This window comes from Oryzias latipes, chromosome 23 (genome assembly GCF_002234675.1).
Source record: "Oryzias latipes chromosome 23, ASM223467v1".
Lineage (NCBI taxonomy): Eukaryota > Metazoa > Chordata > Actinopteri > Beloniformes > Adrianichthyidae > Oryzias > Oryzias latipes.
The window spans coordinates 9,399,385-9,424,319 of NC_019881.2; the positions used below are offsets into that span (position 1 = coordinate 9,399,385).

The 24,935-nt window shown below is 40.0% G+C and overlaps 2 protein-coding genes across 2 annotated transcripts in view; one reads left to right on the forward strand and one right to left on the reverse strand.

Annotated features, from left to right (window-relative positions):
• Positions 1–226: 226 nt before the first annotated feature.
• cbll1 (Cbl proto-oncogene like 1) lies at positions 227–5,705 on the forward strand. The gene is made up of 6 exons (XM_023952451.1): positions 227–331; positions 2,097–2,264; positions 2,875–2,981; positions 3,172–3,255; positions 3,331–3,404; positions 4,410–5,705. The coding sequence occupies exons 1-6, from the start codon at positions 319–321 to the stop codon at positions 5,389–5,391; spliced, it is 1,428 nt and encodes a 475-aa protein (XP_023808219.1). The 5' UTR covers positions 227–318; the 3' UTR covers positions 5,392–5,705.
• A 2,303-nt stretch (positions 5,706–8,008) lies between these two features.
• Positions 8,009–24,935, reverse strand: part of slc26a3 (solute carrier family 26 member 3) — a 35,583-nt gene continuing 18,656 nt past the window's right edge. Inside the window, exons 11-21 of the mRNA XM_023952515.1 lie at positions 24,810–24,887; positions 24,622–24,717; positions 24,392–24,498; positions 23,907–23,976; positions 22,431–22,523; positions 22,216–22,311; positions 9,470–9,697; positions 9,333–9,387; positions 8,901–9,046; positions 8,770–8,820; positions 8,009–8,590 (exon numbers count right to left, since the gene is read on the reverse strand). Of these exons, the coding sequence (XP_023808283.1) occupies positions 8,564–8,590; positions 8,770–8,820; positions 8,901–9,046; positions 9,333–9,387; positions 9,470–9,697; positions 22,216–22,311; positions 22,431–22,523; positions 23,907–23,976; positions 24,392–24,498; positions 24,622–24,717; positions 24,810–24,887 (1,047 nt within the window). The 3' untranslated portion in view covers positions 8,009–8,563. The remainder of the gene's footprint in view (positions 8,591–8,769; positions 8,821–8,900; positions 9,047–9,332; positions 9,388–9,469; positions 9,698–22,215; positions 22,312–22,430; positions 22,524–23,906; positions 23,977–24,391; positions 24,499–24,621; positions 24,718–24,809; positions 24,888–24,935) is intronic.

Sequence of the window (24,935 nt, forward strand, 5' to 3'; positions counted from 1 at the left end):
CGCACTACTGATGAAAAAAGTAACAAATACTAGTAAAAAATAAAATATACTGAATAAAAACAATGATCATAAAACAATGAACAGGTCAAAAGCATATAAGAATAGGATAACATGGTTTAGACATAATTGAGGGAATGGTTTATACCAGTTGAGAAGCAAACATAAAAGATGGAGACATGCTGCTCTTAAACCAGCTGTGGAGCACTTTTAAACATTTAAACTTTTAAAATCCTATCTTGTTCACTTGTTTCCTTTCCTTATCTTTCACTTCCTAGTTCTTTTTTTATCCCAACATGCATTGCGCTCGCTAGATGGATCATGGACCAAAGCGGTAAGCAAAAAATGCTTAGTTTGGCCTACCGTAGCTATGTTCTTTCTTCCTTTCTATTTCACACACTTTACTGCAGCACCATAGTCTCTGTTTTAGCAGCTGTTTGGGTGGTCAAAAGCGCTGTTTTCTGTTCATTTTTACTTTGAACCTCGTTCGATACCGTTAAAGCTAGCATGAAATAAGCTAGCTCAGAAATGTTCGGGGGTAAAAAAAAAACGCACGTTAGTCCGTGAAAGCTGAAATGTTTTCTTTTATCTGGTTAGCAGGTTGTTGCACCATAGACGTATTTGGGGCTTGACTTCTATCATTAGCTATCCGTTTTTTAAACGGAAGTTATTGTAAAAGTAGTGACTGAGTTGGTGAACCGATGCTCGAGTGTGTTAGCCTGTGCTACTGCCAGCGGCTGCGGCGGCTAAACTTTTCAAAGAGTCCGTGGTTCAGTTAAGCACATTTGCGTCCTATATAGCTTTTTTTATTTTGGTTGTTCGGTGATTTGGGGCTGAATTAATCTAAGTTTGTAGCACCAATAACTTGATTAAAAAGGAAAGCTAACTTTGAAGTTTTACGAATATTACATGAATTTGTCAAAAATAAATCCTAGTCAGATGGAAAGGGCAGTGTTTTTATCACGTGATCTGATCGTCTTCATGAAGGGCACATTTGAAACTGGCTATGTAGCATTAATGAAGCACAAATTACTCAAAAGGGAACTGAATAACTGAATCACAGAGGCTTACGAATGTAGGGTAAAATGTTTTTGTTTGTTTGTTTTTCAAAATTAAAGGGCCCATATCATGCAAATCAACTTGATGAGCTTTTAAGTGTATTATAATGTTCATTCCTCACAAAACAACCCCAAGGCGGTGTTTTGATCCACTCACACATCTCTGGGTCCTCAAAGCCCCTCCCAATCCATGTAAAACGCGTGGGTCCTCACATCACAAAGTGAGAACAGCCCCTTCCAGGAAGAGTCTGTGCTGCCAGCACCGCCCCCAGGCTAACACACACGGCCACACAAGCTAGCAGGGATCAGCTAAACGTTTTCATTTTCTATGCATGATATTCACATCCATCTTTGCAAAAGTTTGGATGTTTGTTTCTGTGGGTGAAACGTGTGACGTCATGAAATGGGCAGCACCAACAAGAAGAGAAAGGTGGGCCTCAGAGATCAAGTCATCTTACTTTCGGCTTGGAAAATGAGCTGCGAAAATAACTCCTATTTAATTTAAAAAATGGTTCTTTAGTGTGCCAAAGGTAATACATTTTTATATATAAATATAGTTTACTCTGGAAGCATAGCAAGATATAGGGCTTTTAAAATCCTTTCCATTTTGTCTGGGGTTTTTTGTGTAAGGATATCTGCCAGTTAGGTTTAGAAATTAAATTACTAAAGTTTGTCCACAAATTAAGATTTTAAATGTGAAATAGAACAATACACACAGGAAGCAGAAGGATAAAAATCACCAAAAACACAATATCCCGCTTTATTTCAGTATTCCAACTCTGCTAGCAGCAGTTCTCAGTTGATTAATGGGACAGAACTTCTTAATTCTAAAGCATTTCTGCAATTCTTCATAAAGTCGCACCCTCTTATTTATTTCAACTTGTAAAAATAAAATTGAGCCAAAAATAAATGAATTAAATTCATGAAAACACAAAAGCAAAGCGTGCAAAGTTGATATTTGTGATATTCATATGTTGTGTTTTACTCTGTGATTTTCAAAACAAAATCGGCGATTTATGTTATTTATGCTTTTGTCAACAGACAACGATCTTCAAGGAAGCGATTGCTCTGGGACCTTGGGTGGCCTGGATGTTCGGAGGCGAATCCCCATCAAATTAATTTCTAAACAGCCATTAAGGACTAAACCTCAGCTGCGCCTGCCGAGACCTGTTGGTAACAGACCCTGTAAAAGTGAACCTGGAGACGATGGTAGGCATCGGGCACAGTTCAACCTGCATTTTTACCCTTTTTTTTTTTAGCACAGAGTAGTAGTACCACTTAATTGTGGTTTTCTGTGTCGAAACTGAGCTGCTTTCAGTGTTGCCTTTTTTGATCCGATAATATCATGGTAAATGGTAAATACTTATACTTGTATAATGCTTTTCTTTGAAGGCCCAAAGCGCTTTAGTCAAGGCCCCATTCACACACATTCACACACTGGTGGTGGCTCTGATGCTGAACCTTCCACCAGTGTCTTGCCCAGGGACACTTCGATACATGGACGGGCCAAGGCGGGAATCGAACCCGTAATCTTCTGCTCGGAGGTCGACCTCCCTACCACTGCCCAACAGCCGCCCTAATGAGGCTGCTCTCTTGTGACTTGACCTGACTTACATTGCTTGCATGTCAATCTTGATGTGTTTATCCTACAATAATCTATCATATCTTTAAATAACTTTATAATTATTATTTAGTTTTAATCAATTTAACAATTTTTTAAAAAATGTTACCGCACTTTTCTGGGGTTGAGCTGAGGACTGCACCCTGTGGGTGTTGTGGGCTTTTTTAGCATCTTTGTGTTATTCTCTGGCTTTCTCAGAAAAGTTCGGCTTCAAGCAGGAGGATCGGTTTGACTGTGGCGCTAAAGCTGGGGATGTGTTTGGAAGTCAGAGAAGATTTCCGCAGCCTCTGTTATGGGACTGTAAGGTATGGTGGCTATAAAGACGGTTTCACTTTGCTGACAGTGTCATGAAAGAGCATTTTCATGCCTAAGTTAGTATCAAAATGAGTTCTGTCTATATTGGTGTTGTTTTTTTGAACGATACTGTTAAAGTTTCTGTTTTTGAGTATATTTTACCAGTATGTGATTCAACATTTTAAGTGACTTTTCCAACAGCTAAATCTGATCGGTGAAAGAGATGAAGTTCCGATTCACTTCTGTGATAAATGTGGTCTCCCCATTCAACTTTATGGACGGATGGTATGTGCAGAATTTCAATTTCTGTCATTTTCAGTCAACATTTTCTTGCTTAACTCTTGACCTTGCATCTTTCAGATTCCCTGCAAGCATGTTTTCTGCTATGACTGCGCTTTGCTTCATGAGAAGAAAGGCGAGAAGATGTGTCCAGGGTGAGACATGTTTCCATCTTCAATGTGTAGTTCTGTTTAATTCTCTGTTAATTGAACAATTGGAAACAGTTTTTTTATGTGGCTGCTTAATGACAAAACGTAATAGAAAAGTTACTAACAAATTGACAAAAGATTGGAAAATATTAGTAAAATAATAAAAAAATATATATATATATATATATATGGCAGTATAATAATTTTTGCTCTGTAAATTTACATTTGGAGGAATTTCATTTGTGGTTGCAAAATTAGAAACATAAAGCACTTTTAAGTGAAAAATGTTTTGAAACAATTTATTAAGCATTGAAGCTATGATTTAATGCAGCCTTAAAAAAAACACTTTCTTGGTTACGGGTAACTTTTTTCCCTCACACGAGTCTATTTCGTTGAATATGAAATAGCGCAAATTAGATTTAGGATAATAAATTTACCTGATTGAAACACGACATTAAGCTAGTATTTATCAAAAAGAAAAAGTTTTTGTGCTTGGAGGTGGTTGTTTTTGAGGCATATCCAAATTGACATATTTCACAAAACTGCAATGGAAACACTTTTTTCAAACTAAATGAGCCCCATGACCAACAACCGGATGGCGAGGCGTCTTTTGGTAGGAACTGGCTGTCTTGGGGAATGCACAGCGGGCGCCACCAGAGGTCCCAAAGCGTCACACAGCTCATCAAAAGTTGAGCGTGTCATGTGGAATTGTTGGGTCCACAGCTCCTCTGATAAATGATGATGAGCGTTGGTGCTATGGCAGAAATTTGGATCTGTTGTCAAAGTATTGTTCACATCTCTCGCCATATTTTTTAATGATTTATCGCGTGAGTAGGTTCGTATTTATTCACATAATTAGGATCTAAAGGAAACAGTGTCATTGAAAAAAAATTTGTTTTGACATTTCGAGAATTTTGATAGGGTTTACACACGTGTGATGCAAAAGCTGCTCGTAACCTGTAGTTTTATGGTTTCTGTTTGAAGAGACTCAACTGTTGTATGTGTGTTCAGTCTCAGTCTGTATAACTGCACGGATCCAGTTCAGCGCATCGAGCAGTGCCAGCGAGGGTCCCTCTACATGTGCAGCATTGTACCAGGATGCAAGCGCACCTACTTGTCCCAGCGGGACCTCCAAGCCCACGTGAACCACCGTCACATGAGAGCCACCAAGTCCTCCTCGGGCCGCCAGGATCCTGTGCATCTGCCACAAGCACCTGAAATTTCTGATCGCTTCCGTGTGCCTCCTCCTCACATCCCTAAGAACCATGTCCACCTCCCAAACCAAATGCACAGCAGTCACGATCCCTACAGTCAGCCGCCTCCACCGACCCCCCATGACGGGCCTCCCCCAACTCCATCTCTGGGACCAGAGACGTTTCGCATTGCCACTGTAACAACTCGTAAACACAGCAATCTCATCACAGTGCCCATTCAAGATGACTCGTCTTCATCACGGGATTCCCATCCTGGTGGGCCATGCCCCAGCCAGCCCCCGCATCACCACCCTGGAGACTATCCTGGGCAGCCGCCTGTGGTGTCACACTCTCACCACATGATGGCGCCACCTCAACAGCACTTTGGTCCACCTCCTCCTATTAGTCACCCAATGCAGCACCCCCCCCAGGGCTCTGGGACACCACACATGGTCTACAACCAGGCTCCTCCCCCCATGTCTACAGCCCCGCCTCCCCCACCAGGGCACATCATGCCCCCCTATATAAATCACCCACCTCCAGGACCTCCCCCACAGCACACCGGACCTCCTGTGAATGCCCCCCCACCTCACCACTACAACCCCAACTCCATGCAGCCGTTCCCTGAAGACCAGGGCACCCTCAGCCCTCCGTTTAACCAGCCAGGAGGACTCAGTCCTGGGATGTGGCCTGCTCCCAGGGGGCCCCCACCTCCTCGAATGCAGGGTCCACCTCCCCAGGGACAGATGCCAGGCCCCCATCACCCAGATCAGGGCCGCTATCGACCTTATTACCAGTAAACTGAAAGCTGGTTGAGTGGGAAGTCGTCGGTGTTGTTCTTTTCCATACCGCTTGTCTAAGTAATGTGATAGTGAACCTCAGGATTTCAGGATGTAGAACTTTGATTTGGATAAAACTGCCCACATTCAAATGTGTGTATGGTGCACATTTTAGTTACCTGTGCTCCACTTCCCCATGAGCGCACTAATAATTTGGAGAAGAGCAGGAATGTCCCTTTTTTAATAGCTTATTGGAAAGGATCTCTGTATATACGTCTGCTGATGTCAATGCTGAAGTGAAAGACGTTCATTCTCAATAAACTTTTCATGTCATACCTACTTGTCTTTATTTGATGAGTTGGGAGCAGCTGAGTTGATTACATCAGAAGTTCTTTTTTGCTGTAATAAAAAAAAAAATGTTTTAAATGCGATCTCCTAAAAGCTTAGGAAACCCAGATGTTAGGACTTTGCTGTATGTTTTTTATTTCCTTTAAAGAAATTCAATTTTTTTGCAACATTTAATAAAAAACTAGAGACTTATAAATAGAAAAAAACCTGCAGCAAGATGAAATAAGTATCAGAGGACAATGATGCAAACTTTTATGCCAGTCTCACAAAAAAGTTGTACTTGTGCTACCGTTTGGTGTCTTAACTGCAAGACTTTTTTTCCCCCACAATAGTTATGAAAAAAATTGTCATGTCTTATTAACATTCTAGTTTGACTTGTTTGAGTGTAATTGTAAAATTGTAAGATTTCTGAAAACAATGCAAGTCACAGCTGGGTCCTCATTGCATGTTTGCTTTGAGGCATAAGATGGGAGAATGGCAGCACCATCGCTCGCTAAGTAGAGTTGGAATGTAAGGCCAAAGGTCCTTGCTCATGTCAGAAGTTGCGTGTTTTAAAAAGTCATGGAGTTGATGAAACAGGCACAGAAAAAACATGAAATCCAGTGTCTAAAAGGTTTGTGTGAGTCTGAGCAGACTTTCATGACTTTCAAGTGTGTAGAAGAATGTTCAGACTCCACCAAACAGAAACTTTATTGCAATGTTGATAACACTCTGTGTGCTAATGGATGTTTGGGTTCTAAACACTTTTTTTTTTTTTTTACCCACAGCACAGTACCAATCTCCTCTGTCTCTTCATATGTTTTAAAAAAAAAATAGGATGGAAGTCATTAACAGTTTCAGCTCAGTTGTAAACGACCTCCAAACAAACATTTTTATAAATATTACTTTTGAATATTAATATTCATGTTTTTATGCCTCTGGTAGAGGTATCTCTACTATAGATGGTGGACCAATCAGAAACATGAATTGTTCTTATTCTTTTTTTGAGGGGAAGGTGGACACTACAACCTAACATAGGTTTGTAGTGGGTTGCACGGTGTTGCAGTGGTTAACTCTTCCTGGTTCAAACCTCTGGCTGGGACATTTCTGTGTGGAGTTTACATGTGCATTCCAGGGTTTTCACCAAGTGTGTCCTGTGAAAGACGGGCAAACTCTCCAGGGTGTACCTTACCTTTGTCTTGACGCTGCCCAGGAATAAGCAGAAGTTGGCTGGCCACATTTGCTTTATGAAGGAGACTAGCTGAACAGTCAGGAAGTGGTGTGATGGAATGGCTGATGCTGCTTCATATATTACTCATTATTAAAAGTAATTATTTTTTCAAAAGGCTACAGAAAGGCTGCCCGCAAAAGTTAACCAGGGACAGCCCCTTAAACATTCCAGTTATACACGTGTTTGGAATGAGTAAATCTGGACTAAGTTCTGATCAAAAGGAAATGATTTGAGAACAAAAATATGAGACTCTAATCAATGACAGATTGCAGCTGTTATAGGCATAAATGTGAAGTGGTAAAGATAATTTAGTGTTGTATTTTCATAAATCTTTACAACAAGGAAACCCTTTGGCCTCACCCCTCTTGCCTTGCACCTTAACTGAAGTTCCATCCCATTCCTGAACCATAGAGTTCAATTTAATGTGGGTCCACCTTTTGCAGTTATTACAGGGTCAACTCGTCTGGGAAGGCTGCCCACAAGGTTGAGCAGTGTGTTTATAGGAATTGCTGACCATTCTTCCAAAAGTGCATTGGTGAGGTCACACACTGATGTTGGTGGAGAAGGCCTGGCTCTCTGTCTCTAGTATTATTCGTCTCAAAGGTGTTCTATTGGATTCCGGTGAGGACTCTGTGCAGGCCAGTAAAGTTCATCCACACCAGACTCTGTCATCTTTGTCTTTATGGACCTTGCTTTGTGCACCGTCATGTTGGAAGAGGAAGGGGCCAGCTCCAAACTATTCCCACAAGGTTGGGAACATGGAATTGTCCAAAATGTTTTGGTGTCCTGAAGCATTCAGAGTTCCTTTCAATGGAACTAAGGGGCCAAGCCCAAGTCCTGATAAATGAGCCAACACCATAATTCCTCCTCCACCAAATTTCACACTCGGCATAATGCAATCCCAAATGCACCGTTCTGGCAACTTCTAAATCCCAGACTCGTCCATCAGAATCTTAGATGGAAAAGCGTGATTCATCACTCGAGAGAAGGCGTCTCCACTGCACACACTCCACTCCACACCTTTTTTTTTTGTAACAAAATGCACTTTTAAAAAAAGGTGTTGTATGTGAGTACTGTGCATCATGTCAATAGCGAATTCTTTTATTCATTAGTAAGCATTTATTCACACACATTGTTCTAGTATTGTTCTTTTTACTACCTGCACTTTATTTGACTATTTTTTTACATCTTTTTGGGAAAAGAATTTCTCTCTCAATCAACAGTAAACAAATTATATTTATACCCTGAATCTTATACATTATCTAAAATTTGAATGTGAATAAAAAATGTAAATATGTTTCATGAGAATTATGTAAAATATTTGAAAACATTTATATACATATGTATCGGTGTATGTCTACGTGTGTTTTTGGCAATTATTTTACTATTCATTAGTCATTTACAGGAAAACAGTAAAAACAAAGGTATCACAGAAAACTAAAACTGCACTGTACAAAGTATAAAACATTCTGCTTTTTTTTAAATACAGTAAATATGCAAATATGCATGAAAATACACATAAGAAGTATAAGGTTTTTAATTATGCAGGAAATAGTACAAACTTCTAAAAATGTATGTTTTTAAGCCTTAGTTTTTTTGTTATTCCAGTCTTTGTCTTCTTCTCTTCTTTAAATGTTAAAACTTGTGTTCTGGTTCTGGAACCTGTGAAAGTAGAAGTTTTTATTTGAGTAAATTTAGATTTACAACAAAACAACGAAAAGAACAGTTAGGTATGTTACAGCTAAAGAATGTATTTATGGAATTATTGAGAAACATTTCTCTTTCTATTCAAGAAATAAGTGGAATTAAAGAAAGAGCAGTTGAAAGACGGGGTCACATACATCCTTTTCTCTGATCTTTAAGCTGTTGTGGACGGTGACTGTTGTTATTATCTGCAAAAACATCAAAACCATGACTGTTTTATCACTGCTTACATTTAATGGTATCAAAGTGAAGGGGTGCTGTGTCTCACCTTTCCGTGGTCTGGATTCTTCTCTGTTTGCTCAGAATGCTTGTCTAAAATGTTCAGCATGGCGTCGTGCAGCGTTAAGAAGAACATGCTTGGCTGAACTTCCTCATCAAAGAAGCAGCAGTCGTGAAGTTTCTCTAGGATGTAAGCTGCAGGTCAAAACAAATACAGATGTTCATCAAGTGACCATGGTAAATGTAGAAGATGAAAAGAGAAAACTTTTCTAAAAACAAACATCTGTGAGTTCAGACATGACACTCAAAATACAAAACCCATTTATTGAATATAAAGACATTTTCCCTCTCGTGGTAGAACTCTAACAATTGTTAGAGCAAAATACCCCAATATAACTAATTTAACCTAAGCCTAGTTTTGCGGTTTTTATTCCTCAAACAAACATGGCGATATAGGTTCCGTTCTTTGGTTGAAACTTACGGTCACAGGCCACAATATAAACCTCGATGTCAATGCGGATCAGCTCTTTCAGCATCTTAAAAGAATATGAGAGTATTGAGTTAAAATGGTCAGAGTTGAAAGAAGTGGTTTGGCTGCTCCTGTGGTGAATCACTTACGGTTTTCAGTCCTTTCAGAGCTGATATGTCCAAAAAGGAGACGGCAGCAAAGTCCAGGATCAGGCTGTGGACCTCCACCTTAGGAACAAAGATGTTGGCAGGAAGGTCTCTATTCCAGTCAATCTGGGCTGGAAGATCCTTGAAGTCGATGGGTTGGTCAAGTTCTTCCATGTTGTCTTGGTCTTCAGAGTCTCCGATAGATCCACATGTAGTGTTGAGGAAACCCATCTGTAACACGTGTTTTCATGCTTAGTCTGGGAGATGACAGTGAAATGACATCATATTTTGGTCTCTAACAGAGACTGTTATTAAAGTTAAACTATTTTAACGTGCCTTTATTGTAACTATCTTGATTGAATTGTACTATGGTGTTGTCCACCTTTGATGTGTTGAAAGGTGGCACAACCCTGTGTTTTATCCAGGTTGGGGACCGGCACAGGGACCAGCAGTCTATCTTTTTCTACAGATCTTCTGAATGGAACTTTCATTGATTTTTCAATATTTGCAAACACAGAACCACTTGATCAAACTTGCATTTATCTGTGTTCTTAAACTTGTAATGTTTTTACTTTTTTCAGAAGACGGTAAATAATTTCTGTCATTTATCTTGCTGTTGTAAAATAATTTACAGTACCTTATTTTAAATATTTTAAATATTTTACATTCAGCGGCAGCAGTATAGAAAATTACAGTACTGGAGAAAATAATGCCTGTAAAATACTGTACAATTACAAAAAAGGTTTTAAAGGTTATGAATTCACAAAATACATAAAAAATCACAAAGCACAACTATCATGGTAGTTTTATAAATATAACTGATGATTTATCAAAACCTTCAATTCTTCAGTGGTAAAGACAGGAAGACAGTTCTTTACTGCAGTGGTGGGCAGATCTTTTCTAAAGAAATTCTCTGTCAACTAAAAACATGTCAGCTACATTTTACAATATCTGACTACATATCCATTTTTGCTCCATCTGCATGCAAAATGGAACTTGGATCTTCCTTAATTGTAAAAAGAAAACTTTGTTTTAATAAACAGAAACAATAATATCATGCATTTGTTTACGTAACCCTTGTGCTATCCTAGGAACTTTAACGTTGGGAGTTGGGTCATCTAGACCCACTAGACAGTGCTCTGAACCTATTTTTCTTCAATGATTTGTGATCTTCACTGGTGTCCATGGATTACATGTAATCTTTCCACCTTTATCCACCTTTGTTATGGTAGGGAGAACAAGTCAATGTAAGGGTGGGATCAACTAAGATAGCACAAGGGTTAAAATGTATCTGACAATATTTGAATGAATACATAGAAATAGGTGGTTCATTGCTATATATTTTTAAATATATGAGTTAGTATCTCATATATTAAAATATATGAGAAACTAACTCAAAACTTCTTTTTTTTTAGAAGTTTGTTTGGAAGCTGCAGTGCAGAGTTACGGGGGGTGATGTTGGAGCTCACTGGCAGCTCTGACCTTTTATTGTCATGCAAATCTGATAGGGCCTCATGATTACCGTTATTTGGCTGCATGTTGCGCTTTGATGCTCTTTCCTAATTGCGTGTTGTCTAATCGTGAACCATAAAAAAAACCATAAAGTTAAATGTAAAACCAAAGAGTGATGTCTCTCCCAATGACACTTCCAGGAATTTAGTTAATAAAGTTCACTTGATTTAAGTTGTCTTCTATTTGAGCCAGAAAGTGTATCATAAAAATCTGACCTGAGCAGGTAATCCCATTCATAAAGATATGTCCAAGAAGAGTCATAAAAACCAAATCAAAGCAAGTCCAAGATGCAATAAAGCATCCGTTTACTGATTTGGAGAGATTAGAGGAAGACGTGTTTTTGTCCCCAAGAACAGAGAATGATTGATATTTGTTTAAATCGCCAGATCTTTGCTTCTCTGCAACTTCTTGAGACCACAAAAAGTGATGCTGGTTCAAACTTTAATTTTAATTAAAGCTACAAGTAGCATTTAGCGGGCCCGAGCACGTGCGACCGCCTGGCACGAGCGACCGCCCCGTGAGCAACGCCCTGCTCGAGCCATTCTCGTCGTTCTTTCTTGTCCATTCTGGAGCTTCAAGCTAATGTCAATAGGAAAGCAGCCTGTGGGGGGTGGGGGGTGGGGGTACTGTAATCTGTTGCCTTAAGGGACAAAGACTTTTGCATATAGCATGAACGAGTGAGTGAATGAGCAACGCCCTGCTCGAGCCGTTTTGTGTCGTTCTTCCTTCTGCATTCTGGAGCTGCAAGCCACATTTAACATGACAGCAGCCTGTCGGCGAAAGGTGGGGGTGGGGGTGGGGGGGGCTGTAATCTGTTTCCTTTAAGGACTGATATTTTTGCATATATTGTGAAAAAAAAAATTCAAACAAAGCTTTGTTTAGTCCTGCTCATTTTCTCATCCAGAAGGCCTTTTCAGATTAAAAAGTTGTCAATCAAGCAATGATGATAAACATTAACACTGTACCTAAAGATGTGAAAAATAGAAGTGATCTAATTTCCACTACAATGTCTAGACATGTGTCAGCTATGTTTGATAACTTGGCCGATCAGGTGGACCGGGATCTTGCAAAGCGCATGTTGTTTTGCATCCAGTTTGAAGAATCTCTAGACAGCAGCAGTGCAGCGCAGCTGTGTGTTTGTTTTTTTTTTTTTTGTTTTTCTTTACATCAAGAGAAGAACTCTTGACAGAACTGCCCTTACAAACAAATATAGGAGGAGTTGAAATGTATTACACGGTAAAGAAGTTTTTGTGCAGAAAAAGGTACCATTAGAAAAGCTGGTAGCAGTGACTGCAGACGGGGCTCCTGCTATGATAAATAGACAAACAGGTTTCATCACTCACTGTAAAGCTGACCCAGACTTTCCAAAATGTCTGCATTACTGCTGCTTCATTCACCAGTAGGCCTTAAGTGTAAAAGTGATTGGCTCTGGACACTAAGTTGGAGATATGTAGGAGGCATCTCATTCTGAAATCTCAGCCTCGTGATACAAACGGCTGATTTTTTATGAATTTTTAATTATCTGACTACAACGCAATCAACCACTTCCTGTTTGGCGGTGGCTTGCACAGGCACCGTCAGGTGTATACCCATGAAACTCTAAACGATGAGAGAAGACCCTTCTGAGTATCTCCTGTTGTAATTTTATGAACATCGGACGAAGCACAGAGAAAAAACAGGGCATAATGTGCCCCATGCAATAACTAGGTGGCGCTATAGAGCTCGTCCAAAGTTGTCATATCCATGGGTTCAGAATGGAAGCTTCATCATGTCCATTGAATTTCAGTGAGATTGGACAAGGAATGTGCACGTGAGAGCAACATTTATGCATGGCGAGACGCCCAACTCTTTGACTTGGTGTATAGTGCAATTAAGAATAAGTTAAAAATTAAGTTAACAACAACAACACACTATATACAGTAGAGTAAGGTGAAGTAAAGTGGGAGCACAGGTGGGCTGGGATGGTGGGGCCTGTAAGTGTCACAGACAGTCCTTTGGTGGGCGGGGGAGGGTCAGCTGGGGGAGTTGGGGTACTGTTCAGCAGGCTGACTGCAGTGGGGAAGAAGCTGTTCTTGTGGCGCGAGGTCCTGGTCCTGATGGACCGGAGCCTCTTGCCAGAAGGGAGGGGCCGAAAGAGATTATGTCCTGGATGAGATGGGTCCGCTACAATCCTGGCTGCCCGCCTCCAGCTCCTGGAGAGACGGGAGGTGGCAGCCGATCACCTTCTCTCCTGAGTGGATGACGCGTTGCAGCTTGGCCTTGTCTCTGGCCGTGGCCGCAGCGAACCAGACTGTGATGGAGGACGTGAGGGTGGATTCGATGATGGCATCGTAGAAGTCTACCAGCATCTTTTCAGGGAGGTGAAACTTCTTCAGCTGCCTCAGGAAGTACATCCTCTGCTGGACCTTCTTAGTGATGGAGCTGATGTTCTGCTCCCACTTGAGGTCCTGGCTGATGATGGTTCCCAGGAAGCAGAAGGACTCCACAGAGGTCACCGGGGAGTCACAGAGGATGACAGGGGGGAGGGGGGCTGGGGCCTTCCTGAAGTCCACTATCATCTCCACTGTCTTCAGAGCATTAAGCTCCAGGTTGTTAGCGCTGCACTATGACACCAGCCTGGCTATTTCACTCCTGTAGGCCGACTCATCTCCGTCAGAGATGAGGCCGATGAGTGTGGTGTCGTCAGCAAACTTCAGGAGTTTGACAGACAGGTGACCAGCTGTGCAGCTGTTTGTGTACAGGGAGAGTAACAGGGGTGAAAGGACACAGCCCTGGGGGGATCCGGTGCTTGTGGTCCGAGTATCTGAGACAAGCTTCCCCAGCCTCACATACTGCTGTCTGTCCGTCAGGAAGTCTGTGATCCACCTGCAGGTGGAGTCAGGCACATTCATCTTGGAGAGTTTTTAATACTAAAGATGTATGAAAGACATACCGAAAAAATATGTCTTTCAGTGTTTAACTGGCTGTCTTTGGATTATGCATGCCTGAGTAATGGCCATTCTTACTCCTCATCTCTCTGTTCACTGCTTGCTAATTTACATAGAAGCAGGGGTCCCAGCAGGAGGGGGCGGGGTTGTAACACGACTCCTTCAGCTGAGCCAGGCTGAGAGAGGCTTTGACATGTAAGATGTTAGATGTTAGAATGCCAGATGTTAGAATGACCAGTTCATTTTATATCTATGAAAATATTCAGGGAGCTATGGGACATGTTCAGCTATAGGTCTGTGAAAATTGGTGTCGATTGTTGAAACATAAGTTACCATAAAAAATGTTTGTTTGGAGTCTAGACAGATTTAACACAGGTTTTTGGATGAAAAAGGATTTTTTATAAATCATCTGTTACACTTTTAAGTCTGAAAAAAATATGGAAGGCAGCAAACACAGATCCCTACCGTTTTTAATTTTTTTGTGCTGATATTTGAAAGATAAGTTATGCAAAAAAATAGGTGTTTGCAGTTTTGCCTAAAAAGACGTTTTCGGACCTATTTGGATGAAATGTTGTCTAAAAGTTCACCTGTAACTTCAATCATTCTGAATTTTTTTAGGAAGCAGTGGCACATAAATGCCTATGAAAGTTGAATTCTTGGTGCTGATAACCTAAACAGAAGTTATTATAATAATAGTTGTTTAGTCCAAAATTTCATTAAAAAAATCAAGTGATGAAGTTTCTCGTAGACCCTATAGTGTTACATATCAAAGCTAGAAATTAATAAAGGCATCTTATTCTGAAATCTCAGCTTCCTGAGACAAACGGATGATTTTTAATAAATTTCTATTATTTGGGTGCACATAATCGACCACTTCCTGTTACGCAGGCACCGTCAGATGTACACCCATGAAACTTTACATGATGAGAGAGGACCCTTCTGAGTATCTCCAGTTTTAATTTCATGCACATCGGACAAAGCAAAGAGAAAATACAGGGCAGAATGTGCCCTATGCAATAACTAGGTGGCGCTATAGAGTTCGTCCAAAGTTGTCATATCCATGGGTACAAAATGGAAGCTTCATCATATCCATTTAATTTCAGTGAGATTGGACAAGGAATGTGCACGTGAGAGCAACATTTGTGCATGGCGAGACGCCCAACTTTGCCGCTCTGTCACGACCACACCCCCGCTTTGAAAGTTATGGTTTTTTATCAGAGTAAACTTCAATGGTTTTTCAACAGGTGGATGTCATTTTGAGGTGTCTTTGCTCATCCTACTTGGAGCAGTGATGCTCCAAGTAAAACATGTCATCTCCTTTTGCCAACAGGTGGCGCTACATTTATTCCATATTTTTCCACTGCAGATTTGTTCAGAGTCAGACTACAATCATGCACATAAATTTTGGATCAGATTAGATTTTGCATGGCTGAGTAATGGCCATTTTTCTTTTCATGGCGTGTTTTCGAAACGACCTCCAATTTTGACGCGCAGCCACGGTCACAAACAACCGTAAAAACTTAAAAGCTTCGCAATTTAACATCGGACATGTGTTTAGTTTACAAAACCAAAGTTTGGAGTCATTATTCACAAATCTCTAGGAGGAGTTCGTTCTAGAAGGAGGCCTGCAAATGACCAAAATACAGCAAAAATGACATATTGACATCAATATAGCAGACTTCCTGTGCAACTGACAGCTTGGTACCAAGAGACTTTTTTGTAGGTTTTCATCTGATGAACATGTCCTGTAAATATCAAGCTTGTATGTTAAAGAACATGGCGGGGCTCGCGAAAACAAACATTGTAGGTGGCGCTATTGAGCCTAGTTTGTGCACCCGTGCGAGTGCTGTATATTTAAGTTGGAGATATGTATGGGGGAATCTTATTCTGAAATCTCAGCCTCGTCAGAACAACGGCTGATTTTTTATGAATTTTTAATTATCTGACTGCAACGCAATCAACCACTTCCTGTTTGGCGGTGGCTTGCGCAGGCACCGTCAGGTGTACACCCATGAAACTTTACATAATGAGAGAAAACCCTTGTGAGTATCTCCTGTTGTAATTTTATGAACATCGGACATAGCACAGAGAAAAGACAGGTCAGAATGTGACATAAAATGTATTTGTCAATATCTAGGTGGCGCTATAGAGCTCGTCCAAGATTGTCATATCCATTGGTTCAGAATGGAAGCTTCATCACCTCCATCGAATTTCAGTGAGATTGGACAAGGAATGTGCACGTGAGACCAACTTTTGTGTGCACGGCGAGACGCCCAACTTCGCCGCTCTGTCACGACCACACCCCCGCGTTGAAAGTTATGGCTTTTTATCAGAGTAAACTTCAATGGCTTTTCAACAGATGGACATCATTTTGAGGTGTGTCGGCTCATCCTACTTGGAGCAGTGATGCTCCAAGTAAAACATGTCATTTCCTTTTGCCAGCAGGTGGCGCTACACCTGTTCTGGATTTTTCCACTGCTGATGTGTTCAGAGTCGAACTACAATCATGCATATCAATTTTGGATCAGATTGGATTTTGCATGGCTGAGTAATGGCCATTTTTCTTTTCATGGCGTGTTTTCAAAATGACCTCCATTTTCGACGCGCCGCCACGGTCACAAACATCCGTAAAAACTTAAAAGCTTCGCAATTTAACATCGGACATGTGTCTAGTTTACAAAACCAAAGTTTGGAGTCATTACTCCAAAATCTCTAGGAGGAGTTCGTTCTAGAGCGAGGCCTGCAAATGTCCAAAATGAAGCAAAAATGACATATTGACCTCAATATATCAGACTTCCTGTGCGAGTGACAGGTGGGTCCTTTCAGACTTTTTTGTAGGTCTCCATCTGAAGAACATGCCCTGTAAAAATCAAGCTTGTACGTTAAAGCGTATGCGGGGCGTCGGGACAAAAGTCACTGTAGGTGGCGCTATCGAGCCGTTTTTGTGCGCCCATGCCAATCTCCTATAAAATACGAAATTTTTCGCGACTCCTGATGTGTGTGCCAAATTTGGTGAGTTTTGGGGTATGTTAAAGGCCTCAAAAAGGCGACTCTTCCGGTAGAATAATAATAATAATAATAATAATAATAATAATTAAAGCTACAAGTAGCATTTAGCGGGCCCGAGCACGTGCCACCGCCTGGCACGAGCGACCGCCCCGTGAGCAACGCCCTGCTCGAGCCATTCTCGTCGTTTTTTCTTGTCCATTCTGGAGCTCCAAGCTAATGTTAATATGACAGCAGCCTGTGGGGGGGGGGGGGGGGGGGGACTATAATCTGTTGCCTTAAAGGACAAAGACTTTTGCATATAGCATGAAAAAAATTCTTAAATCTAAGCCTCGTTTAGACCTGCTCATTTTCTCATCAAGTAGAAGAAGGTTTTTATCAGATTAAGAAACAAGCAATGATGATAATTGCTATCACTGTTCCTAAGAATGAGAACAATAGAACTCATTCAATTTCCACTACAATGTCTAGATGAGTGTCAGCTATGTCTGATAACTTGGCCAATTAGCTGGACCGGGATCTTACAAAGTGCAGGTGGTTTAACGTCCAGTGTGATGAGTCTGTGGACGGCAACAGTTCAGCATAGCTTTTGGTTTCCACAAGAGAAGAATTCCTGACACATCTGCCCTAACAGACAACTACAAGAGGAGTTGAAATGTATAACACGGTGAAGGAGTTTTTGTGCAGAAAAAGGTACCATTAGAAAAGCTGGTAGCCATACCTGCAGACGGGGCTCCTGCTATGATTGACCGACAAACAGGTTTCATCACTCACTGTAAAGCTGACCAAGACTTTCCAAAATGTCTGCATTACTGCTGCTTCTTTCACCAGTAGGCCTTATGTGCAGAAGTGATTGGCTCTGGACATATAATGACTCCTATTGTGAAAATCATAAAAAACCTCAGCTGCAAAGCAAAACAGAACAGGATTTTTAAGGTGCTATTGGTGGAGATATCTGCTGAATATGGTGAATCTGAACTTGTATTCTTGACTGACATTACTGGAAAACTAAACCACTTGATCTGCGAGCTGCAAGACATTGGTAAAACTATATTTTTTTATTGACCAGCCTGCCTGAGCCAGTGTTTTTCTTGTGGGGATCTTTTCTGCCAGGGCTTGCCAGCTTGGTCAGTGGATGTTGCTGCAGTTGTCTCCCTTGCTGGGACAGCTGGAGTTAAACACAGCAGCCTCACGGCTGTGAAGTGGACCCCGTTGCTGTCCCAGTCTGGATGGGCACTGTGGTGATGTTCCAATGTTCAGGCTGGCTCCTGGTATGAAGAGATTCCCAAGTACCATTTCCTAACCGCAGAGCCAAGGATGTGTTTACATGTTTAGGTCAAAAATGTGATGAACAGTTTCATGTTGTCTATTGATGTAAGTTTAAACCTAAACATGTTTCCCTGTTACTAATCCAGTTGATATGGTTCTCCATCTGTGTCTAGGTGATAGAAAAGCATTTTTTTATATTTAGAGCTCCAAGCAAACAAACAGTTGTCTATATAAAAGAGCTTTTACAATTGTGGACTTTTAGCAGGTCTCTGAATACATGTGACCAATGTATGGTGGATTTTCACAGACTTTGTGTAAAACTGAAGGTGACAGAGACTTTGGAGAAGTGGCTACATTGCTCTGGACTTCTTTGTTTCATCCACAGAAGAGTAAAATATGTGATTGATTTTGAAAAGCTGCTGAAAAATGTATCTTTTTAAAATTGCAATTTCTAATTTGGGTTTTACATTTTGTGTTCCATTTTTTGTGATTGTATTAGAAAGATTTGTTATTTATTTGGTGTTTAAAGGTGGTACATAATGTATATACACAATCTTCTTAGAGACATTTGCTATATGTTGTGTTTGTTGTCGTTGTAGTTTAATTTCTTTGGATGTATTGAAAGGAAATGAAAAGAAGTTGCAGCATTGATTAAAAAAGCATAAAAGAGACATTTACTGTCTGATGTTACATCTGTAGGAGTGTACTGAGACTGGGTTTTGTTTTGGAGCACATTCATGTATTTTGTTTGTAAAAAAAAAAAAAAGATAAAATATAAAGTTAATTGTATTTTGGATGAATAAAAAAGCAATGATTAGTGCTAAGGATGTATAAAAGACAAACAAAACAAAGGAAATTGCTGTATTTTAGTGTTGAACTAGGCTTTCTAACTGTTCTACTTTCTGTCTGCCACTCGTGGCTAATTTACATGTGAGCACACAGCCGGGGGGGGGGGGCTAACTCCACTCCTGCAGCAGGGGAGACTGATGAAAAGCTTGAGGATGTAAGATTGAATAAATAAAATCCTAGAGTTGACCAGTTCATTTTATAAATGTAAATATTTTTTATTTTGGTGGTGATAAACTAAACAGATGTTATGATAAAAATATTTGCTTGAGTCAAAATGTCCAAAAATTTGCTTTCAGCACAATAGGGTGATTAAGGTGGTTAAATGTTTCTCGTACGTATAGTGCTGCTTTTCAAACGTGGAGCTTTGTAAGACGCATCTAATTCTGAAATCTCAGCTTCCTGAGACAAACGGCTGATTTCCTATGAAGCTTGATTATATGATCATGCTTCATGATCATTTATGAACATATATAGCTCGTCCAAAATTGTCATATCCATGGGTTCAGAATGGAAGTTTCATCAAATCTATTTAATTTCAGTGAGATCAGACAAAGAATGTGAACGTGAGAGCAACATTTGTGCACGGCGAGATACCCAACTTCGCCGCTCTGTCACGACCACACCCCCGCGTTGAAAGATTTGTTTTTCATCAGAGTAAACTTCAATGGTTTTTCAACAGGTGGACGTCATTTTGAGGTGTGTTTGCTCATCCTACTTGGAGCAGTGATGCTCCAAGTAAAACATGTCATTTCCTGTTGCCAACAGGTGGCGCTACACCTGTTTCGGATTTTTCCACTGCAGATGTGTTCAAAGTCAGACTACAATCATGCACAACAAATTTGGATCAGATTAGATTATTTATGGCTGAGTAATGGCCATTTTTCTTTTCATGGCGTGATTTCGAAACGACCTCAAATTTTGACGCGCCGCCACGGTCACAAACAACCGTAAAAACTTAAAAGCTTCGCAATTTAAGATCAGACATGTGTTTAGTTTACAAAACCAAAGTTTGGAGTCATTGTTCAAAAATCTCTAGGAGGAGTTCGTTCTAGAACGAGGCCTGCAAAGGACCAAAATAGAGCAAAACTGACATATTGACATCAATATAGCAGACTTCCTGTGCGACTGACAGCTTGGTCCCAAGAGACTTTTTTGTAGGTTTCCATCTGATGAACATGTCCTGTAAATATCAAGCTTGTATGTTAAAGAACATGGCGGGGCTCTCAAAAACAAACATGGTAGGTGGCGCTATTGAGCCGTTTTTTGTTCACCCATGCAAGTGCTGTGTATCTAAGTTGGAGATATGTAAGAGGCCTCTCATTCTGAAATCTCAGCCTCGTGATACAAACGGCTGATTTTTTATGAATTTTTAATTATCTGACTGCAACGCAATCAACCACTTCCTGTTTGGTGGTGGCTTGCGCAGGCACCGTCAGGTGTACACCCATGAAACTTTAGACGATGAGAGAAGACCCTTATGAGTATCTCCTGTTGTAATTTTATGAATGTCGGACAAAGCACAGAGAAAAGATAGGTCAGAATGTGACATAAAATGTATTTGTCAATATCTAGGTGGCGCTATGGAGCTCGTCCAAGATTGTCATATCCATGGGTTCAGAATGGAAGCTTCATCACCTCTATTGAATTTCAGTGAGATTGGACAAGGAATGTGCACGTGAGAGCAACTTTTGTGTGCATGGCGAGACGCCCAACTTCGCCGCTCTGTCACGACCACACCCCCGCATTGAAAGTTATGGCTTTTTATCAGAGTAAACATCAATGGCTTTTCAACAGGTGGACATCATTTTGAGGTGTGTCGGCTCATCCTACTTGGAGCAGTGATGCTCCAAGTAAAACATGTCATTTCCTTTTACCAGCAGGTGGCGCTACACCTATTCCAGATTCTTCCACTGCAGATGTGTTCAAAGTCAGACTACAATCATGCATATCAACTTTGGATAATATTGGATTTTGCATGGCTGAGTAATGGCCATTTTTCTTTTCATGGCGTGTTTTCAAAATGACCTCCATTTTCGACGCGCCGCCACGGTCACAAACAACCTTAAAAACGTAAAAGCTTCGCAATTTAACATCGGACATGTGTTTAGTTTACAAAACCAAAGTTTGGAGTCATTATTCACAAATCTCTAGGAGGAGTTCGCTCTAGAGTGAGGCCTGCAAATGTCCAAAATGAAGCAAAAATGACATATTGACCTCAATATATCAGACTTCCTGTGCGAGTGACAGGTGGGTCCTTTCAGACTTTTTTGTAGGTCTCCATCTGAAGAACATGCCCTGTAAAAATCAAGCTTGTACGTTAAAGCGTATGCGGGGCGTCGGGACAAAAGTCACTGTAGGTGGCGCTATCAAGCCGTTTTTCTGCGCCCATGCCAATCTCCTATAAAATACGAAATTTTTCGCGACTCCTGATGTGTGTGCCAAATTTGGTGAGTTTTGGGGTATGTTAAAGGCCTCAAAAAGGCGACTCTTCCGGTAGAATAATAATAATAATAATAATAATAATAAACATTCGAATTACAATAGGGTCCTTGCACTCCGTGCTCGGGCCCTAATAAACATTCGAATTACAATAGGGTCCTTGCACTCCGTGCTCGGGCCCTAAAAATGCGCTTCTCATAGCGTGTGCAACTCGAAGCATCGTAACAGTTAAAACAAAATTTAAAAAAACACAATATTACAATAAAAACCCAACCCACCCTTCACCCTTCCCACTCCCATCCGTTAACACATATGACACATGACCCCACACACAATGAATACTTATAAAAGTAACTTTTAAAAGAAATTTAAGGCTTGGCTTGTTTAGACCCAAAAGATGACAACATGCGTCACTTTTTCTGTCAGGTGAGAATTTTTTATAGTCCATTTTAACTCATGTAGTGCAAAATTTACTAGTTTAGACAGCGTACATCTGGTCTTACCTTTTATTTAATAATTTCTCATTTTAAACAAAACAAGATCTTCATTTCCATAAACTTGTCTAATATAGAGTAACCAAAAAATGGAAAAACTATCCAAGAACCTATATGTGTTTGATTTCAACATGTTTAGTTCTCACAGAGCTTACCTGTGAACAAAACCAAAAAGAATAAATGGCAATGTTCAGTAAAGAAAAAGAAAAAACACATTTGTGATGATGTGCAGAAAGTGGGACTGAAGTCTTACCGATGTCCACTGCAGGTCACCATTCTTCAGAAGTTTTTTGATCCGTCTTAACGCCTTATTTCTCTTTTTTAAGATTTGTAGGGGATTAAAGCCCAGCTGAGGGGAAAAAAAGGGCAAGAATAAGATCAAAGAAAGGAGGGATTTGAGTATTAAAAATTAAGATCAACTTTATTTATTTGTCAAATGTGACCTGATAAATGACAGGATTAACATACCGCTTCCACCAGCTTGTTTTTAAAAAAATCAATGTTGGCAAAGAAGATTGGAGATGGAATCCTGAAGATTTTCACTCCCTCTGGCTCAAATATCTAAAACAGAATACGGAGTCGCATTAAAATTTATCAAGAGAAATTATACTGTGTTCAGAGAAAAAAAACGGTAACTCGTAAAAATAACAAAAATAGAGCTGAGATTTCTAGGAAAAGACTGATCTGTTAGGAAAGGTTAGGACAATTTTCTGTTATTTTCATTCGAACGTATTTAATAATGTAGAATCAACCTCTAATTACTGAAGAGGCCCCTGTAGAGCTCATTAACCCTTGTGCTATCCCAGGCACTTTAACATTGGGAGTTGGGTCATGTAGACCCCACAAGACAGTGCACTAAACCTTTTTCTTCAATGATTTGTGATCTTCACTGGTGTCCATGGATTACATGAAATCTTCTCCACCTTTATCCACCTTTGTCATGGTAGGGAGAACACGTCAAGGGTCATCTTGACCCCATAGGAAAGCACAAGGGCTAAATGACATTGGTGTGTTTTATCCTCAGGAAAAAATAAATAATAAATAAACAAAAATTGCAAGAATTTTAGGAGACATGTTTATTTTGTATTCTTGAACTGTTTTCCTCTGGTCCAAATATTGATGTCAAGCTTATCACTATACTGTTTCTATAAACATATTTAAAATAAAATGGTCCTCCCGCAATAATCTGAGTCATGAATTCTAATAGAAAAAAAAAAACAAGAACACAGAGATAGAAAAAGAAATGTTTCTTTTTCCAAGCGTATTTAGTTATAATAAATAGTATATTTTATGATCTGTGATGCAGCGTTTTATTGGTGTATTGGCCTCTCATTGTTATTTACAGATAGTGCAAAGCTTTTTTTCTTGTCTGTTTTGAAAGGTTCACCACTGGGTGTGTTTTCATGAACATGTTACCTGCTTTCAGGAGAAAAATCTATTTTTTAAATTTTCAATTAAAGAAAACATTAAATGGAGATGGAGAAATAGTTTGCATGCTGCCACCCTCTAACTATTGAGTATCTGTATTTGCTGTTAGATAAAGGTTATATGCAAACACACCACAAGAATAAGATGAGAATTTTGATCAAATTTATAAATAGATTATAAAAAAAAAGCATTTTAATGCAAATGTTACAGTGAATTAATTTCATACAACAGGCTGTTTTCTACAAAGGTTGGCAAATCTCAAAAATCCCCAAAACATTTAGATTCATGAACAACAAACAATGTGGTTTTTTGGAAAGATGTCACCTAACAAATTACTGACATGAAGACATTTTTTCAACATGCAGGACCCATCACATCATAGAAGTCCAGTGTGTGATACATTTGCAGCTAAATTGAGCATTATGAGCCACAGACACATTCAGATCCCTTTGAAACAATAATGGTTTTCTGATTTCATTTAATGCTTGAAGGAGAGAGAAACACAAGCCAACTCACACTGAAGTAGTCCTTCCTGTCTTTGTAGATGTCGGTTCCTGTAATGTTAGCTAGCACACTACAGCGAGGACTGGAAAACACAAAGACCATTTTTAAAAACAAAGCTGTAGCTTTCAGCTCAGCGGTGCTGGAACATATGTGCAAAAACCAAGACTGAACTTATTAGATAATAGGTTTATACTGAACTAATAAGCTCACAAAAATAATTGTAAACAGAGACTGGTAAAATAAATCAGCTCAAGGATCTATTGGTGGAACCGAAAAGTAGTTTTTTTGCTGACTTATTGTGTCACAACAACAAAAATGAGGTTTGGGTTGTTAATAAGTAGACTGTTGTGAACCATAAAAGTGTTAATCTTGATCAAAGAAGAACTGGAACCACCAACACAACACTGGTGCCCATTAAACCTATGATGGAGCTGAAACGGCTAACAAACATAAGTTAAAGCATAGAATGTGTAGCATTGGTCTGCCTTTATACTCACAACTGAACCCTCAGAACAACACTGATGAGTTCCACACCAAGGCCAACAGCCAATCCAAGATCCAGCCCCAGCAAAATGGATGCAGTGCAGGTGCACAACCACACCATCTTGTTTGATGACAAAACATTTCATTACCCCGCTCTCTTTTTATGAAGTGTAAACAACTCTGATTATAAGATCACAAGAGCTTTTCATGATTGTGTGGTATTGCTCTGAATGTTGGCTCTTACACAGTCGGGTTTGTCTCTCCTCCACAGATATGGAATATCTCTGAACTGCATCAGCATGCCCTTTAGATTAACGATGACCACAGCACCCAACACAGACTGGAAAAGAGTCAAAGGTTAGATCTAACCTGCTGGAGGGTTGTGAAAGATTTGATAACATTAATTGGATAAAATGGATCCCGATTTTGCACCTTTGGCAGGGGTGCCAGAAGAAATCCAATAGCCAGAGTGACAATCATCACTATGATAGCTGAGATCAAACCAGCCACCTAAAAAGTAGAAAAGAAAAGTAGTAAGAACAAACTTTGCAAGAGGAT